This window comes from Mastigoproctus giganteus, chromosome 3, assembly GCF_048544385.1.
Source record: "Mastigoproctus giganteus isolate SK-2022 chromosome 3, ASM4854438v1, whole genome shotgun sequence".
In the NCBI taxonomy this organism is placed as follows: Eukaryota; Metazoa; Arthropoda; class Arachnida; order Uropygi; family Thelyphonidae; genus Mastigoproctus; species Mastigoproctus giganteus.
In genome coordinates, this window is record NC_143577.1 from 153,430,257 (window position 1) to 153,451,123 (window position 20,867).

General features: G+C 37.0%; 1 protein-coding gene across 1 annotated transcript in view; it reads right to left on the reverse strand.

Annotated features, from left to right (window-relative positions):
• Positions 1–1,010: 1,010 nt before the first annotated feature.
• Positions 1,011–20,867, reverse strand: part of FER (tyrosine-protein kinase Fer) — a 298,771-nt gene continuing 278,914 nt past the window's right edge. The window contains exons 16-17 of the mRNA XM_090370126.1: positions 13,561–13,683; positions 1,011–1,153 (exon numbers count right to left, since the gene is read on the reverse strand). Coding sequence (XP_090226252.1) covers positions 1,011–1,153; positions 13,561–13,683 — 266 coding nt within the window. The remainder of the gene's footprint in view (positions 1,154–13,560; positions 13,684–20,867) is intronic.

The following is a 20,867-nucleotide window of genomic DNA, read 5'->3' on the forward strand; positions in this document are numbered from 1 at the left end:
ATGCACCTTGGGGCATAATGCACCAAGTCTGTTAGTGATGTGTGATAATCTCTCAGCTAACACTGATCTGTGTGATTTCTCAAAAATAATCAGTCTACCCAAACACTGGATAAACTGATTATCATTTTTGATCCAGCATCCCTCATTACTTATTTGAATTTTTTCCAAATTAATACAAGAAATGGATGCTCAAGATAAATTAAATTAAGCATTAAAGAATTCTGGGAAAATTTGAACATCACAATATAGTTAACACCATTAGCAAGCAATGGGCAAAAATTGCTGAATTACTGGTGGATGGCGTGTGGAAGAAAACTTGGCCTTGACTTTCATGCAGAAGAAATGCAAACCCAAAACTGCAATGAGTGTCCAGATAAGTTGGATTTGAAGAGGTTAAGTAGCAAGATATAGAAGAATTGGTTGAATTTTGCAAGGGGAAGAATCATCCAATGAGAAGTTGATGCATTTGGTTGAACAAAGGCAATCCAATTCAAGAGAGAGAGAAAAAAGAGAGACTTGAAACTTCACAAAGAGATAATGAATACCAAGAATCAGCCATGTTTAAATGTCATTTCTTTAAATGTTTTCACTTTTAAATGACCAAAAAAACATCACAATCATCAAGTTCACTGAAAAATATTTGCAGAGGAATGCAACTCCTATTTTTAACACTGCATCACATTTTTGCAGTATGTGATTTACCAGGTGCTACCATGTAAATTAGGATATACTTGCTCTTTTTCCAATATATGTGTATGCATGAGTACACAGAGTTCCAATATTCAACAGATAGGATAAAAAAAGTAAAAGTTGTGACTATTTGATTTCTAAAGATTCAGTATAATAAAAAATCTAGAGTATTTATCACAGCTTATTATAACAAAGGTATTGAAAAACACATAAATTAAATATTCAAATAAGCTTTTAGCTATATCACAATTGCAGACATACATTTGTATATAATATATATCCAAAAATATATAAATGCTTTCTGATTGAATATGAAACATTTATTTCAATTTTTCAGCTATGCTTTTTAAGGTGGAATGTATTTCACAAAAGTGAGGTCTTTTTTCTGGACTGTATTCCCAACACCTCATCATTAGTTCAAAAACAGGAAGTGGAGTATTATCTGGTGAAGGCAATCGGTAACCTGAAATAAGAGCTGAATTTAAGTTTACACTTAATTTTCGAGTTATTTTGTATTTTAATCTCTTCAAGAAACTTTAATATTTGCCTATTTTTTTACTATTAATAAAGAATAAAATGTTTTTTAATTAAATATTATCTATTAAAAGAAAATTTCTACAAGCAGAATAGTTACCTTACTTCACCATGATGAATAGGGGCTAACCAATTAATCTACATATGAGTGCATGTATATACAAGTAAACAAACCTTGCAGATTTACCACTTGATTTGAGGATTAAGCTTCTCAGAACAAAGTTTTGGACATCACAGGTAGCTGTTTTGACTATTTGTAGTTTTCAATTGATTGTTTAACAAAACTAAGTTGTAAAATAAATTTTTGGAACTGCTGCATAGAATGCTAAAGGAATAAATGCATGAAAATTGGATTTATTAACAATCAACCTGCATAATGCTGAACTCTGATGACTACTGTCAATCAAATTAAATGTCATGGAAAAGGATGGTTGAAAGATAGATGTGTGGAAAAGATTCTAAACTTTACACATACAACAGCTTTAATTTAAATTATTTAAAAAATGACCTGTGCAAAATGCCATTCATGAAGCCACCACAATATTATATTATTGTGGTGGCTTCATCATAATAAGCACTGAAAAACTTTGACATCATTCAGAGGCAGAGCAGCTTTGGAAGAAGTGTACTACGAACATTTGTCATTCATACAGGAAGAAGGAGCAGATATAAATGGTCAATGGGTTTTAGGTGAAGGTGCAAACATGCTAATACTTCTTGTCTGTTTCGGCAGGAGCTAGAACTCCATTTTTGTGGTTCAACTTTAATTTGACAGAGTTTTTTTAAAAGTGTGTTCTTTCCAAATCTGTGCCCAATCAAGATTGCATGCTTTATGGATTATGCTCTTAAAATCCACATAGGGAACTAGAGAAAAAGACTAAGGTGAATGGTCAGTTCATTCAGCAGCATACCTGCTGCTTCATTTCCCAGAATATCAGAGTGTCCTGGTATCCAGCATTATTTTTTTATTGTGTTCTTGAAAGGGATTAAAGTGACTTGTGATGTCTACAAAACCAGAATGAGAAGAGGGCACATTATTTTGAATATCTGATAATGCACTGGGGGAATCTATTTGAATGATGGCAGGCCATGAGGAAAGACAGAATTTTTCTCAAGATTAGCTGAATTGCACACAGCTTAGCCATTGCATAGTACATTCAGAGGTAATGAAATACTACATGTGAAGGAAAGAAAAATGGTTGCTGCATTGAGAGATTTTGTGCTGTCCATGTATACTGAAAATTTAGATGAATTTTCTGAAGTATGGGGGTGTGCAAATGTTGAGAACTAAGGACTGGAAAGCTGTTCTTACCCCATTGTGTGAAGAAGTCATTGCAGTTAGGAGTAAGAGTCCTCTAGGATGGATCAGACATGTTAGTATCCTGATGGATGCTACTTAAATCCAAATTATAGTTACACAGTTGTTCTTTCAAGTTGTTGTTATTTAAAAGCTATTGGCGCAAGGGCAGCTTAGGCTATAATGCACCTAGCCTAGGTAGGAGAGTTTCATATATCAGCATTTTTAGAGCCAAGGTTCTGCTTTATATTCGTGTAGCTTCTCTATAAATGGTATACTATTAATTTTATGTTTTGAAAGTATCCAGTTAACTTAAGGAAGAAGACAACTTCGGTAATATTTGGCCAGTCATCTAAAATTGTTTTAAGCATTAGGTTGTTTTGTGTATTCATTATTGTGGGAAAGGCTCTTTGACATTCTCTATGAAATTATGGACAGTTCACTATGAAGTGATGGAATTTGACAATTTTGGCATTGAGGGAGGGGGGGGGTCTTCACCTCTGAGTAGGTAAGAGTGAGTCATATGTGTATGCCTGATTCGCAATTGAGCGAGGATCACTTCTTCCTGTCTATTTGATTGTAAGCTAGTAGTCCACGGTCGAAGTGTTTCTTTAATTAGATGAAGTTTGTTGTTAGTCTGATGTAGCCAGTGTTGTTGCCATTGTTTTACACTGCTTTGGTGGATCAAGGACTTGTAATCTGTATTGGTATTGTGTGAAAGGCATAATCAGAGGTGGAAGCTTCCTTTGCTGCTTTGTCTGCTTTTTTGCTTCCAGTCATTCCTGTGTGGCCTCGGATCCAACAGAATCTGATATTGCGATTTCTTTGTAATAGCTTTGACACTGAATATTGGATATGTTGTAGGATTGGGTGTCTTGTGGTATTTGCATTCTGCAAAGCAATAACAGAGCTAAGCAAGTCCGTGAAAATTATGCTGTTTGCTATCTGTTTGTGTTTGATTTCATTTACGGCCATCGAAATGGCTTGTAATTTGGCAGTAAAAATACTGCATTCTTTTGGGAGTTGTTGGATGAGGGTACTATCCACTATCCTCAAAATGAATCACAGCTCCTACACAAGTCTGTTTTAGACCAATCTGTATATACGAAAGTGTGATGTGGATATTGTTCTTTGTATGCTGCATGTAACTGTTATTGCTTTCCTAGTTTATTCTTGATAGAGTAATTTTCCTCCAGCTTTGAAAATACATGTCATATATGGGTAGAACTACACAACATGGTGGAATTGTCTGTGCAATCGTAGTATCTACGGTGTCATAATTAAGCTCTCGGCTTAGTAGTAAATCTTTCAGATGGATGTTGGCAGATCGATTAATTCATGGATGGGCTTGGTATATGTTTTCCCAGTTATATGAAAACAGAACCTCTCTATTTGGATGATCGGTGATGGATTTTATCTTGATGGCATAGTGTAATAACAAGTTCTGTCGTCTATGTTGTAGTGAAGGTTCACGAGCTTCTGCATAAAGGCTTTGTATAGGTGAAGTTCGAAAAGCTCCAAGTGCTATACGGAGAGCAGTGTGGTGTATGAGGTCTAACCATCTCGGTGCACTTGGCTTCGCTGAGTCGTAAACAGCTGCTGCATAATCTAGTTTGGAACGAATTATTGCTCGATAAAGACTGAGAAGTGTATATGGATCTGCTCCCCATGTTGTTGTGGAAAGAACTTTGAGTATGTTTAATTTCTTGAGGCACAAAAGTCTGAGTTGTTTAATGTGTTCAAGGAATGTTAGTTTCTTATCTAAGAGATGTCCTAAGAATCTTATACTTGGTACCACTGGAATCATATGTCCTTCAAATTTCAATTCAGGATCAGGGTGTAGGTTTCATTTTCTACAGAAGTGTACACATGCTGTTTTTTGTGTGGAAATCCAGAAGCCATTTGTTTGAGCCCATTTGCTTATTTTGTTTATTGTTCCTTGTAGCTGCCATTCTATACTTCACATATTCTGAGAGTGATAGGAAATACTGAAATCATCAACATGCAAAGCTGAATCAACGGTTCTTGGAATATGCTCTGTTATGGTATTTATTCTAATAGCAAAAAGGGTAGTGCTAAACGCCGACCCTTGAGGCACCCCTTCTTCTTGGATGAAAACCTTTGAAAGGGTAGTCTGCAGTCTAACTTGAAATGTCCTGTGTTGCAAGAAATTTTGGATTAGGAAGATGCCCACGTAATCCAAGGAGGTATAGGTTTTGAAGGATTCCATAACGCCATGCCATATCGTAAGCCTTTTCTATATCAAAGCAGATCATGACGTGATGTTCCTTTCGGATGAAGGCATTCTGTATACTGTTTTCTAATTTTATAAGTAGGTCTAGTGTTGAGCGATTTTTCCTAAAACCATGTTGTGCCAGGTTGAGAAGATTATTCCTGTTTTGATGATTTTTTCCATAACTTTACCTAGGCAACTTGTTAAAGTAATTGGACGGTAGTTGCGTGGATTAGAAAGATCCTTTCCCAGTTTTGGGAAAGCCAAAATTATTGCACGATGCTAACTATCTGGAAATTGGTTTTTAGGAAGACTTTGTTATACAAATCAAGTAATGCCATTTGTGATTGGTCGTAAAGTTCCTTTAACCTCGTGTAGTGAATTTTGTCAGATCCTACAGCTTTGTCAGGGATAAGGCAGTTTTCAATTCATGGAAAGATAATGGAAGGTTGTACTGTTCATCTTTTCTTGTGGAAAAATTCAGTTTGTGTCTTTCTATTCTTGCCTTGTATGTTTGAAAACTGGGAGTATATGAGATGATTGCCGATGTTTTGGCAAAGGTTTCGCCCTGTGCATCGGCTATTTCTGAAGGCTGTGCAGTGACTTGTCCGTTGCATTTTAGGATTGGAGGTGGATTAATCTGGTTTCTGCCATTCATTTTCCTTATTTTTTCCAGACATTTTGAGATGGTGTGGAACTTGTTAAAGTGGATGCAAATTTTATCCAAGATGCTTTCCTACTGGCCCTTCTAACATATCTAGCTCTGGCTCGTGACTTTTTGAATGATATGAGGTTTTGAAGATGCCCCACAACGGTTCTCCGTTGTGGGACATCTTCAAAAAATATTACAGGTTTTATTTCTTTCTCTTTTAGCTTGTAAACATTCATCATTCCATCATGATTTTGTGTGTTGGGAGGTGCGATGATGTTTTTGGAATACTTTGTTCAGCAGCTTTGATTAGTTTATTTGTTACATATTGTACTAATGCCTCTAATGGATTTTTCTTGATAATATCTGCATCCAGTTTTGCAAAATATTTATACATTTTCCAATCCCCTTCATTTATTTTCTATCCGGGATTTTCATCAGGAACCACATTGACATGTGGTTCAAAGTTATTCCCTGCATCCAGTTCTTTTGTGACTGCATCATAGTATCCAATCAAATTGTTCAGGCAAGACTTTCCCTTAACAAAACCATGCTGTGTCCGAGCTATAACTGAAGTCTTGTCTAGATGATCCTGCAGTGTTTCTTTAACCAGTGCCTCCATTAATTTTCCTGGAACAGAAGTTAAACTCACAGGTCTATAATTACGTGTCAGCCTTTGATCCTCCTTTGTGAATTGTGGTCACATTTGCATATCTCCAGTCTATGGGTACCTCTCCTGAGTCCAAGGAAGCTCTCATAATTATGGCTAAGGGTTTGCTTACTTCCCTTGCTGCCTCCTTTAATATAACTGGATAGATTCTGGTAAATTTGCACATTCCTTTCCAGTTTCTTCCGATAAACACAACCCTCGAAGCAGTTGCAAATTCTTATAATAGTTATGAGAGTTTTAATGGCTATGCGTACTGCATAGCCATTAAAACCATTAGCCATAATTATGAGAGCTTCCTTGGACTCAGGGGAGGTACCCATAGACTGGAGATATGCAAATGTGACCCCAATTCACAAAGGAGCATCAAAGGCTGACACGTAATTATAGACCTGTGAGTTTAACTTCTGTTCCAGGAAAATTAATGGAGGCACTGGTTAAAGAAGCACTGCAGGATCATCTAGACAAGACTTCAGTTATAGCTCGGACACAGCATGGTTTTGTTAAGGGAAAGTCTTGCCTGACCAATCTGATTGGATATTATGATGCAGTCACAAAAGAACTGGATGCAGGGAATATCTTTGATATTATATACTTGGATCTTAGAAAGGCTTTTGATACTGTTGCACATGGAAGACTGCTGCACAAATCGGAGCAGTGTGGCATTGGAGGCAAACTGCTGCTATGGATAAAGGGGTGGTTGAGGGGAGAAGACAGAGAGTGGTAATCAATGGACACTGCTCATCGTGGACTAATGTTATTAATGGAGTCCCTCAGGGTTCAGTGTTGGATCCATTATTGCTTTCTGTATTTATAAATAATATTGATGATGGTATATCAAGCTTAATGTCCAAGTTTGCAGACGATACAAAGGTTGGCAGGGTTGTTAAGGACACTACTGATGCTATGCTGCTGCAACAGGATCTGGAAAGGTTGAGCAGATGGGCTGAGAGGTGGCAAATGAAGTTTAACATTGACAAATGTAAAGTACTACATATGGGAAACAGCAACCCCAGAGCAACGTATCAACTTTGTGGTACTACACTGACAGTGGTAGAGAATGAAAAGGACCTGGGGGTAATTGTGCAGGCAGATATAAAGTTCTCTGAGCAGTGCAGACGGGCTGCAAGAGTAGCTCATGGTGTCTTGTCAATGATATACAGGAATTTTTCTAGCAGGGATAAGGAGGTGATTATTCCCTTGTATAACGCAATGGTCAGGCCACACCTAGAGTACTGTATACAGGTCTAGAGGCCTCATTTCAAGAAGGATGTAGAGCTGCTGGAACGAGTACAGAGAAGGGCAACAAGATTAGTGAATGGAACAAAGGGTTGCTCTTACGAAGAAAGGCTTAAGTTTTGCAAATTACAGTGTCTGGAGACTAGGCACCAGTAAGCAGTAAGGTGATCTGATAGAGGTGTATAAAGCCTTGAATGGTTTGAGCATGCTCAATGCTGGTGGGATCCTTCCTCTTGCTCAGAATAATCACCTGAGAGGGCATAAATTCAGATTGAGGAAAGACAGATGTAGGATAGATGTGCGGAAATTTGCCTTTAGCCAGCGGGTAGTTGGTTGTCGGAACAGACTTCCATCCCTTGTTGTGGAAGTTGATAGCCTAAATAAATTTGAATGTATGGTCTGATGTTACAATTTACAGGTTGATATCCTGTGCAGTTCCATTGGATTATAGTTCCCATTATTTGGTTTTGGAGAATGTGTCAGACTGTTTTCTAGATGCTGCTTTAAGGTTTTATAACTTAAATTTTTCCTTTTGAAAATATGGTATACCGGTATCCCTATCTTCTTCCGCAAAGATCTCTAGTATTGATTCGTCTGCTTGATTGGTCGCTTCTGTGTCCATTTTTTCCGTTGACTTTTGGTTTATAGCATTTTGTTTTTCTTGAAGGGCTTTCATTTCTGAATGTTTTGCATCGGGCGGTACAGATAGTGGTGTGTTTGTGAGTTTCTCTTTTTGTTTTGGCTGCTATGTTATAAGTAGTGCTCGTGCCCAGTCTGAAATGGACTTCTGTGGAGGAATCGTGAAATCTGTTTGAGTCTCTATTGTATGGTGATTTTTTATTACATGTGCATAGGAAGGTCTGTTTATGGTAGTCGGGAGTACGGTGCTCTTGGCTTCTTGGCATGCCACACAGTGTTTTACTTTATATTTTTCTATCTGTTTTTCTCTTTTCCAATATTCACAGTTTCTCGAATAGGCGGAATGGTCCCCGCCTTAAAATTTGGACACTTTGGTTGCTCAACTAGACAGTTCTGATTGGTGTGATCCTGAGATCCACAGTTTGAAAAGATAGCACTCCATGGCATGCCATTTGTGAATGACCATACTTTTGGCATTTAAAGCAGCAGAGAGGATTCGGAATGTATGGTCTGATGTTACAATTTAGATATCCGGCCTTCACCGATGTAGGTGGTTTGGGAGTGTTAAAGGTCAGTATCAGATTTCTGGTTGGAGCAAGTATACCATCTCTAGTAACTTTAATCCTTCTCACAGCTATGACACCTTGATCTTCCAGCTCATTTTTAATTTCTTCTTCTGAGTTGCTAATAATTCCCATTCAGAAATTACTCCTTTTCATGTATTTAGGCTATTATGGGGAGAGACCGCTACTGGGATCCCACCAAAAGTTCTCATCTGAATCAGTCTTTCTGCATGTTTTGCATTGGCTGTCTCGACTAAAATGTTGCCAGATTTCAGTTGCTTGACATTTTTTGGTGTTCCAGCCATACTTTCTAGACATTTTTGGATGATAAATGGCAAAAGTTTTCCCAGTGGCTGTTCTGATGTTGAATGAAGGACTAGAAAAGTAGGTGCATGAAGTGATGTCATGTCCTTTTTTTGTCTTTTGGTTACATTTGTCTCATTATCCTCATTTTTCTGACTCAAAGGATTTGGATCTTTGGGATCTGTATTGTGATATTTAGATCATTCATGTTTGCTCCTTTTAGTCCTGGGAGTGAGAGCTTTTCCTCCCAGGTTTCCGGCTCCGCCACAAGGAGGCAGGAGCGATGCCACCTAGTGACCAAGCAGAAGTTGATTAGTAGTTAGTGGAACTAGAAAATAAATAAAAGAAAGGTGTCTTTCCTTTCTTAGGATCCTTTGTGCTGATACCTTTCAGCAACTGTATATATACAATACAGAATTTGCTTTGAACTCTATAAATGTGTTATCACTATCACTTTAGAAATCGCTTTATAACCGCAGAGAAATTGCCTGATCACTAGAAATGCTTGGCACTCAGGGCCGTTCTTTCAAGTGAAGTTCCACAGGTTGAGGCTCTCTAGGCTTTGCCTCACAAAAAAAAAACAAAACAAAAAACACTGCTGTTATTTGGTTTTTAGGCCATATTGCTCCGGGGACATGCGGCGGCCATTCCTTGACCTTTCCGCATCCTCCGTATTTGGTGGTCATTGGCTCGAACCCCAGTCTACCCAAGAAGCGTGTGCTACGCACTGCTGCTCACACCTGGCTACGAAGGCGCCAAAAAAAAAAAAAAAAACCACTAGAGAGTTTTAATTTGGATGAGTAGAAAAGCTTTGTATATTAGCAGCATATAGACATAGGAGGGCTTGTCTTCTAAGAGATAATGGGGTTAATTAGGTTCACTATACAAACTTTGCACTGGCAAAGTTCAAAAGGCTTCGAGATCTATTGTTGTTGTTACTTTGTTTTTAGGAGCATTAGCAACTAAGGCCATATTGCTCCAGGGATATGCGGTGGTCGTTCCCTGACCTTTCCGCATCCTCCATATTTGGTGGTCACGGGCTCGAACCCCAGCCTAATCAAGAAGCATGTGCTACGCACTGCTGCTCCTGCCCACCTGGCTATGGAGGCGCCATGACCAAAGGAAAGGAGACTAACTGGAATGCAGTTGTCCCCAACACTAAGGACCACCAGCCAATTGTTCCCAGTCAGTGTGGTCTGGGGCCTCCCATCTTATCAAAGCAGGGTAGAAAGGGGGATATTAGGGCTAGGCCCTCACCCACAAGGTTCCCCCTTTCTGACTTTCTGTGGGTCGCAGTGCATGGCTGCACACACACCAGATTCCAAGGATGTAACCCTGGAACCAAGATATGGGCATTGGATCCCCGTGATGCTAATCTGGAATCCCAACAGCATCATTGGGGGTCCTCTCAACACAAAAGAGTTCCCATGTTGAGGGATCAATGAGACAAATTATCTTCACTGGCATTCTGGGGTTTTCACTTCTGAAAATTTTTCTTCTATGCAATCTAGTTTTGGTGCTTTTTTCCTTTTCCTGATATTCTCTCTTTCTTAGGCAGGCTATTTTATTATTTTACTTTTTAAAATTTTTTCTGCTATGTTTCCTGTCTGGTTTTTATCAACAAAAATATTTATTGTATGCTCTGCTGAATTATCTATTTTTGTTTGAGGAACTACTAAATTCCTCAAACAAAATTTTCCCTTCAGTGGTAGGAGAAAATCATGCAATCAATGATCAAAAATGTAGTACACAATTACAGGGATAGAAATGGAATTCTGAATAAAATATAGCATACAAGAAAAAATGTATTTAACCAGAGTCACTCATGAGCTGGATGTAGGAAATAATTTTGACATTATTTACTTGGATTTCTGCAAAACATTTTTTATTCAGTCCTGCATGAGAGGTTACAGTATAAGCTTGAACATGTTGGAATCACTGAAAAATGTTTAGATGGATCATAGGGTGGCTGCTGTGTAGGAGGTACAGGGTTGTGATTAACTGTTACTCTTCAGACTGGCTAACATAAGAAGTGGGATTCCCAAGGGATTGGTACTGATACCACTGTTTTTGATTTTTTAACACAACAGTTGTGCTGGTGGTAATTTTTCACCAAAAAAATTGTAAACATAAAAAGTAAAACGCATAGAATGATGTCAATGAAAATTTTTGCAATCCTTCATTATGGATTTGACTTTTGATTTGTATCACTGATTATGTTAGAAATGAAGAAGTGTAGCAGTAATAATAATCAATCTTTTCATACTGGTGAACAGAATTCACCAAGAACTGCTCCTGAATCAGAATTTTTAAGGAAAAGCTATGTGACAAAGCTACCCATCACAAGCAAAGCATGCAATGGGTAGCTTTGTCACATTGGTATTTATTTATATCAAATCACCTTTTCAGAGATTATTTGATATAAATAAATGTACAGATGCACAAGTGGATATAAACATCCAGCAGGGGGCTAGAAAAAGATTTTATGCAACTAAATGTAAACAAAATTAATGTAACTAAAACAGTCTTTATGTAACTAAAAACACTTATAAAAATTTTTGTAATAAAGTTTGTGCAAAAAGTTTTCTGTAGGTGTTACATAAAACTTCTTTAAAAGTTGAAGTTGTAAAATAATTTTTGAAAAGGAATTTTTTGTGAAAGTTATGAAAACATATATACCATATTTCATATGAAAATATGTTTAAACTTGTTTTGAAAGTAAATATATTTTTTTAAAAATGCATTTTGTGTTATTATAATACTAAATGAAGACTGACATCAAAAAATATACATTTATAAACAATTTTTTTTCCCCCAAAAAATACACGACTGGTAATTTGAAAGTTTTGCATGACTAATCAGGGGTTAAATGGCACTGACAAAGCAATACAGGGTGTGATGTTGAAATTTACAGATGATGTCAAGATCAATAGAGTAGTTATTAAACAGTGTCAAGCAGATAGATTTCAGAGAATGTCAGAAAAGTAGCAGTTACATCTTAATGCAGAAAATGCAACATCTTACACTTACAGAATAGCAACTCCAAATAATTTATATACTTGGTGAGGTTGAATTCGAAAATAGTAAAGGAAGTAGTAAAAGTCAGACAAGAAGTTCTCTGAGCAGTATACACAGGCAGCAAAGAAGGCCCATGGTGTTCTTCTATTGATGAATTAATGAATATTTGATCGTAGAGATGGGATGTCATAATCTTATTGTGACAATTATAACCAATTGCACTTGGAATACTTTGCCAATTCAGTTATTCCAATTGCACCTGGAATACTTTCAACAAAAAAGAAAGATGAAGTAATTTTTTTTTTATTACCTATGAATCCATTTGTTTTGTTACTTACGAATAAAAATATGTAAGTACTGTATTACATATTAATGTTTGTTTAAATGATATAACATTTATAATAATCCATTTTTAATAAACAAAAAAAGTTCACAATGAGAATTATAGCATATGCAGTTAATCAAAGTGCATATAACATGCACTTATTTCATTTTTTAAGCACCATGTAATAAATCCTGAGAGATCTGAAAAATTAAGTATTCATGAAGTTCTAAAAAATTTCATGGACCATATTTCAAAGCAATTTCATTTGGCCAGCCACACAAAGGTTGACCACACCTGGTCCAGGCACTTATATTGCAATCTCATATATATATCATTTCTGGGTGATTCATGACACTTGGCACCTATAGGCAATCAAAGCAAATACACTAACTTATCCATACTATCATCTATGCTGATCAGGCATCTATGCTGATCAGGCACTTTCTTTTACAATCTCCTTGACTGAAAGATTCTGTTTCTATGAAGCATAAATAATGACTCCATCCATCAAAGGGAAGTCTGTTATCAAAAGGTGGTTCTCTATAGTTTATGTAGTATACAATTTATACAGTGCTCCTTCAACTAGCTCCAGGTTGCTCAATGAGAGCAAGTGACACAACCTTACCCAAATCAAACCCAAGTTTAGGTGTACATCTGTCTCATTCAGAATATCCGGGTCTGAAATTGTAGCCTTTTTCCTCCAAACTGACAGTTATTCTGTAGAGCTTCCTGGAATGGCAGCATGTTCCAATCATGTAAACACAAATTATATCAGTACTGCAGAAATACCTGCCTATTGTGGTAAATGGGCACTTGTCTCGTAAATGGATTTGTTTATGACTGCAACAGCAGGGAAAAATTCATGCAGCCTCAGAAGGAAACAGCTCGGTCAACATAAACAAGAGGAAAACACAAATTTATACTCAACTTTCTAAGTCCTCCCCCCTCTCCCTTCCCAGATAATACTGGCTTACTGTTAGTGTGCAGAAAGAAATCTGATGTCTAAATAAGATGTTGAGTTACTTTTTGCATTAATTTAATGTACAGACCTTATCTAGTCCCGAGCTGTAGGAGCACTGCAACAAACAAAGACATAGTATGAAAATACAAAGTGGGCCATATGCCAGTTTACTGAGGAAAAGTTGTAATTTACACAATTTAAATCTTGAAATCAATTTAATGCCCATATAACTTTATTATTATTATATTTACATGATGTTATATAACATTTAAAGGAATTGTTCAAATTTTTTAAGGTAACACACCATCCTATATATTAACTCTAAGACATAATACATGCATGATATACTATATTCATGCAAGTTATTTATGAAGCCTATAGGAAGCACATGCCTATTCTAAATGATAATTACTGAAACAAATAATAGGACAATTCCACTTACCGTTATCAATTAATTCTCTGGCTCTGTTATTGGTCAAACCACAATAAGGTGTACTACCCAATGAAAATATCTCCCACATAAGGATACCAAAGCTCCATACATCACAGAGAGAGTTGTACTTCCCTAAATCCATGACACACACACACATATATGTAGGCAAAAAACTTATAATTTTTGGATACTAAGTTAATACTAAATTATTATACTTTGACATTCACTATGGGAGAATTGATTTCACAAAAGCTACACAAGAATGCTCATTCTTGTGAGTTCTACTTTGTAACTGTTGAATAACTCTGATCAAAAAATACTGATTAAAGAATTATAGTGAAATATGAATAGCTAATTATTTTTACCATGTAAATTATTATCAAGTGAATTTTAATGTCTATGAAGTGTTAAAATTTATAGTAAGCAAGTTAAAATCCTACACAATGCAAAGTGCTTAAGATTTGGTGACATTTTTGGATTCCCTGCTGAATTCCATAATCATGCCTTAAGTATACATTGTGAAGTTAGGTTAGGTGTGTGTAGTAAGTGCCAAAGCAACTAAGGCTATGATGCATTGGTACATTGTACCAGTAATTAAATGTATTTTTCAGTCAGTTTGCTCTTTTGCTGGATGTAAAAAATCCAAGTTTCTGCAGAAGAGGGGGGGGGAATGCAAACCTCTCTCAAGACTGATTATGATTAACTCAGCCATGAAAAACCCCATAAATATTCCTAACATCACTGACAAGATCAAACTAAGGCCTTTTCAACCTTGTGTTGGAGGACAGGGCATATACATGAAGCATCCAGAGATTGTTTTGCAATTTTTGAAGAAGATGAAATGGAAAATTGTAACTGCATTTCCACATGCAAACATTAGGAATGGAATCAAACAGTAACTGAACACAGGAACTCCATTTTTGCCAAGGGATGGCTCCTTTTTTCATAGACAAAATGTATATGTAATGAAATATACAAAAAAATAAATAAAAAATAAATAAATACTATGTGAATCTGTCTACATACACATACAAACCCACACATGCATTTAACTAATATATTAGGCAGCTGTTAATTCCGCTGTTAAACAAATTAGCATGGAATGGACTAGCTCATTCTCTCATTTTCTTGAGAACCACTCAATCTTCAATTGCTGACCATATAGGAACTTGCTAGCTATTAGAAAACTTGAAGATGTATTTGTATCAGATAAATTGCTGGATGTATCAGATAAATTTAATCTCTAAATTAAACATTAATATTCACCATTTCTAATCCTTTTATTGTTGCTATGTTAAAACTATGCACTTACTTTTGTTCACATTTTACCATTAAAAATTGAGAAATATAATAAATTGCACAGTTTTAGGCCGATATTATTCTTACCGAATCTGGAGCTAAACTAATCTGAAATTCGCTCGTGGTTTCCGAGAAAACCCAGATCTGTGTGATATTTTTCTAAAGCACATTTCTGAAGGTCACAACCATAAACCAATAAAAACAATTTGCAGTTTTTGGTTTATTGGGCTTTTTGTTTGTACAATCTGTTATAAACAGGTAGTAAACTCGATCTTTCTCTTATTATAAACAAAATTCAATTTTCAAACGTTACCACTATAACCGGAGCTTACTGTACTACCGTAAAAAAAAGATCAGCCTTTCAAATTATTCCGGATAACCGACGTTCTACTGTACTTCTAAAAGGTAATTTGGGCATAAGAAGACATCCACAAATCAAAATTAACACAACCACTATAAAAATAATAACAGAACTAAAATATCTTGCAGTAGTCATCGATTCAAAATTAACTTTTTATTCCCATTTGACCTACTTGGCAAAGAAAGTGAGAAATTATGCAGGTATGATTGCCAGGATCACTTGGATAGGCTGGGGGGCTCAAAAGAAAGACCCCGGCAATCATATACTGTGCAATGTTCCTACCTGTTATCATCTACGGAGTCAGTGTGTGGTTCACCTGCTCGGTTATAGTAAGAAACAGGAATAAATTAGAATCGATTAATTGTATCTCATATTGTGAGATACAATTAAACGATGCCTTCTATACTACTTACGTAATTCAAATTTATGGGTTAACTATGGTGTATTTACACTGATACTATATTGTTAATTACCAAAACCCATAAGAATTATGTCTTGTGCATTTCATTTTCAAATTACATTTTTACCAACACCCTTTGGCATCTCTCATATTTTGAATATAACTTCGCAACTGTGATGGAATGTTGCATTACCAGGGTACCTGCCCGCCACTGATGATGAAGCCCAATAGCTTCGAAACGATCGTCTAGAGGCTAGTTTGTGAATTGTTTCGTTCAGATATGTTCTACTCGTTCTGAAGGGTGAGGAAAGTGTCCGATCGTATCAAGAGATTAGCAGCGGCCCTTTCAGCTGAGGTTACCCCTTTGTGGGGAACCTCCTTTAGGAGGGTAGTAAGTGATAGATTTTCTTTTGTTTTACATTTCTTTGAAATTTATTTCTGCCAAGTTAAGTATTTTCTTTTTTCGTTTTTGCTGTTGTCAGGCAGAACATGGGATTTTTATCTATTCATTTTCCTTAAGGAACCGAGATTAATTATGGCACAGTTCTTTTTTAGAGAAAGAACAGTGGAGTTTCGAGACTACAGAGGTTTGTCCAATTAGAGAGGTAATGCGGGGAGTGACTCAGGTTGTTTCGGTTCACGAGATAAAAGAATTAACTCCATTACCGAGGCAAAATATCAGTTGGTCTTGAAAACAGTAGAGGCAAGAGAAAAGGTTTTGGAAGGGTTTTCTATTAGAAATGTAATGATCAAACCTGTGCAAATTGGTAACATACGCAAAGTGGTTACTACTGACAGGTTTCCGGTAGAAATGTCTAATAGTCCTGTCGAGAGCTTTTTCAACAAGTTTGGTAAGGTTGTTAAGATTCACAGGAAAGAATATGAGGAATGGACAGGCATAGAAACAGGTACGGTGCAAATTCATATTGACATGAAAACACCCGTGCCAAACATCGTTGATTTGATGGGTCATAGGTTATTAATAAATTACCCAGGAGTTCAGAAAGTTTGTTTGAGGTGTGGAGGTAAAGACCATTTGGGAGCAGAATGCCAAAAATCACGTTGTTTTAATTGTAATGGCACATGTCATATTACGGCCAACTGCCTTAATAATTGTAAAAAACGCGGAGCTTCCACGCATAAATTCATTCAATGCCTGGAACACATGTTTGCTGAAAGAGTTGCTGGTGGGGGAGGCCAGCAGAAAGCGAGCGAGCTGCCAAAAGATATGCCTAACGCTGAGAGCGTGGAATTAATTGAGGTTTGTACTAAATGGGACTTGGAAAAAAATCCAGGGAAACGAGCAGCCACCAGAATAGCCAATAATATAGGAACTAGGATAGATCGCACTTATGCAACGAGTCAGTTGAAGGATAAGATGACAATGATACGGCATGTGAAATTTGCGGGAGGTCGACAAGTTTCAGATCACATGGCAGTAATGTGGAAGGGAGATTTATTTATGAATGTTAGTCTGGGAAAAGGCTATTCGAAGCTCAACCCAACAGTTCCAGAGAGAGGGGATTGGGACTTTACAACAGTTTTTAAAAAGATAGTAGAGCAAGGTGGAAATGAGTGGGAAATGTGGACGAAAATTAAAGAAAAAGTGCTAAATCAATTTATTACTCAAAAATAAAGGAATGAAACGAACAATGCAGAAATAGACTGAAAGATCTCTTACAAGAAAAAAGAATTTACCAACGGTGCGGGGATGAAAGGGAAACAGCAGAAGTACAAGCGATTATTGACGGTATAATATTGGAAGAAGAGAAAGAAAAGGCGTGAAAAATACAGCTGAAATTTAGGGAGGCTGATAGTCCTTCAGCTGCATTTTACCAAAGAAGACTAAGGCTAAATAATTTAGCCAAAACGGTTCAGGAAATTAAAGACTATGACAACACACATTCAACAACGCTAACTATTATGAATAGATTTGTAAATTACTATGAAAAAGAGCTTGCTTTGCAGAAAAAAGAGAGAGACAACTCCATTTGGACAATTGGACAATTCACACCCGAGCAAAAAGCATTACAGGACAGGGAAATAATTATGGGAGATCTAACTGTGGCTCTAAAATCATGTAAATTACGATGCGTGCCAGGACTGGATGGTTTGGAGGTTGAATTTTACAAGAATTTTGGAACTTGTTAGTGCCTATTCTTCTGGCCGTCTTTAACAAATTTTTTCAGGAAGGGGTTGTGCCTGAAGGCTTTTTAAATGCCTATACTACTTTCATTCCGAAGCATGGACGGGATTTAACGAAAATTGGTAACTGGAGACCTATAACGTTGGCTAATTGTGACTACAAAATATTTGCAAAGATTTTGACAGCTAAGTTAAAACGCAACGTAACCCAGGTAATTTAGAAGCACACAGTGCTACGGTATACCGGGGAGGCGGATAGAATATAACCTTTGGCTATTAAAAGATATATTAGAATATCGGAAACGAAAGAGTTACAATTTAGCGTTAGTGGCAATCGACCTAGTAAAGGCTTTCAATAGAATTGACCATGACTACCTTTTCTCTATAATTAAAGATACGAACATAGGAGCTCAGTTGTTTACAGTCCTGAGAAATCTATGTACACGTAGTAGCACACGACTTTTGATAAATGGAGAAATTTCGAAAAACATTAAAATTGATAGGGGAGTAAAACAAGGATGTCCGCTTAGTCCTTTGTTATTTACGTTAACACTAGAACCACTACTGGGAAGAATAGACAGAACTGATGCCATTCAGGGGATACCGTTGCCAAAGCCGACAGAGCAGTGTAAATGTATAGTGTATGTGGATGATGTTACCGCCACTCTCACTACGAGTTATGCGGTGGAAGAATTTATGTCACTCGTCACTTCTTTTGGTAAAAAGTCGGGATTAAACATAAACGAAGATAAAACTAGGATCAAATTGTTAGGGGAATGGGTACATCGGCCTTTACCACAACGAGAAGTGGAGTCGGATAAATCGATTCAAATATTGGGAGTTCCGTTTAGAGAGAGTCCCATGCTACCTGTAGGAGGGCTCACCACTAAAATATGGGAAAGTTTAAAAGAGTGGGAAGTGGGACAATTTTCTTTTGAGAACAAATCCATTATTGTTAGAACCGTAATTCTTCCTAAAATCTTATACACGGTGTTTATAATGGGAATCAGAGCTAGGACAATGAGACGATTTTACGTTCCAACATTTCAGTTTCTATGGGGAGGAAAACGGCAAGAGATAGCGCAGAAATTTTTATTTTTACCATGGGAAGATGGGGAAATAAGTATTCCAAAAATTAATTGGACGTGGCTAATATGGTGCAATATAACCATTTAGTAGCGATACTGATAAAATATTTTATGGGATTTAATACAGCCTTAATTAAAGGCAGCAATTATCTAGGGCCAAAAGCAGAGACAATTCCTATATATTACAAAAAAATTCGGGATATAGTAGTAGTAGTAGTAGTGGCACATGATGCAAGAAAGCAAGTGTAGGAGCTTATGCAGCATCAGCCAAAAAAAAAAAAAAAAAAAAAAAAAATCACACCATTCCCTCCAAATGCATGTCCAGTTCCTCCTTAAATTTATTTAACCTATCAACTTCCACAACAACAGATGGAAGTTTGTTCCAGCAATTAACCACCCACTGGCTAAAGGAAAATTTCCGCACATCTATTCTACATCTGTCCTTTCTTAATTTGAACTTATGTCCCCGTAGGTTCGTAATCTGAACAAGTGAAAGGATCCCATCAGAATTCAGCGTGCTCAACCCATTCAAGGCCTTATACACCTCAATCAGATCACCGCGCAGGTGCCTAGTCTCCAGCCACTGCAATTTGCAGAACTTAAGCCTCTCTTGGTAAGAGAATCCCTTCATTCCCCTCACCAATCGTGTTGCTCTTCTCTGTACACGCTCAAGCAAATCTACATCCTTCCTAAAATGAGGCCTCCAGACCTGTACGCAGTACTCAAGGCGTGGCCTGACCATTGCCTTATACAGAGGGACAATCACCTCCTTTTCCCTGCTAGCAAAATTCCTATATATCATTGACAAAACCCCATGACCTCCCCTAGCAGCCTGTCTGCTTTGCTCAGAAAACTTCATATCTGACTGCACAATTACTCCCAGGTCTTTTTCATTTTCTACCACCTTAAGTGTAGTACCACACAGTTGGTACGTTTCTCTGGGGTTACTTCTACCCATATGCAGTACTTTGCATTTGTCAAGGTTGAACTTCAGTTGCCACTTCTTAGCCCATCTGCCCAAATTATCTAGATCCTGTTGCAGTAGCACACTGCCATTACTGTCATTAACAACCCTGCCAACCTTTGTGTCATCTGCAAACTTCGACATTAAGCCTGATATACCTTCATCAATATCATTGATAAATACACAAAACAACAGTGGACCCAACACCGAACCCCGTGGGACTCCACTAATAACATTAGTCCACGAAGAGCAGCACCCATTGATTACCACCCTCTGTCTTCTCCCACTTAACCATCCTTTTATCCATTGTAGCAACTTACCCTTAATACCATTCTGCTCCAATTTGTACAGTAGTCTTCCATGCGCAACAGTGTCAAAAGCTTTCCTGAAATCCAAGTATATGATATCAAAATTATTTTTTGCATCCAGTTCCTTTGTGACCACATCATAATAACCAATCAAATTTGTCAGACAAGACTTTCCCTTAACAAACCCATGCTGTGTTTGAATTATTGCTGCAGTCTTGTCTAGATGATCCTGTAATGCATCTTTAACCAGTGACTCCATTATTTTACCCGGAACAGAAGTTAAACTAACTGGTCTGTGCATGAAGTTAAGGGAGAAAGATATAGATCCTTTTAAGGGTGGTTTAAAACGACTCTACTGGGCACTGTTTAACTCAGAAAATCCAGGAAAGCCAAATTTAGGAACCATAATGCGCAGTTGTTTTTTAAAAATCTAAAAATTGGTGGAAACTACCCATCGCGTATTGATTTTTTGTGGAGGGTTGGTTACTGAAACATACCAGTGAACGATATCACATATAGATTTAGTCAGACAGGCAACAGATTATGCGAATTTTGTACCGAAATTGAAACAGTGTACCATTTATTTTATTACTGTTGATTCACGCAGGAAGTTTGGAAGAGAATTTGTAGATTTTTGAGGATAAGACAGTTCACACTGGAGGAGGCAATTTACTTGCAATTCGATCATCCCTTGGGCAAGAAAAAAATGTTCACGATATTTTTAATTACAGAGGCAAAATATCGTGTGTGG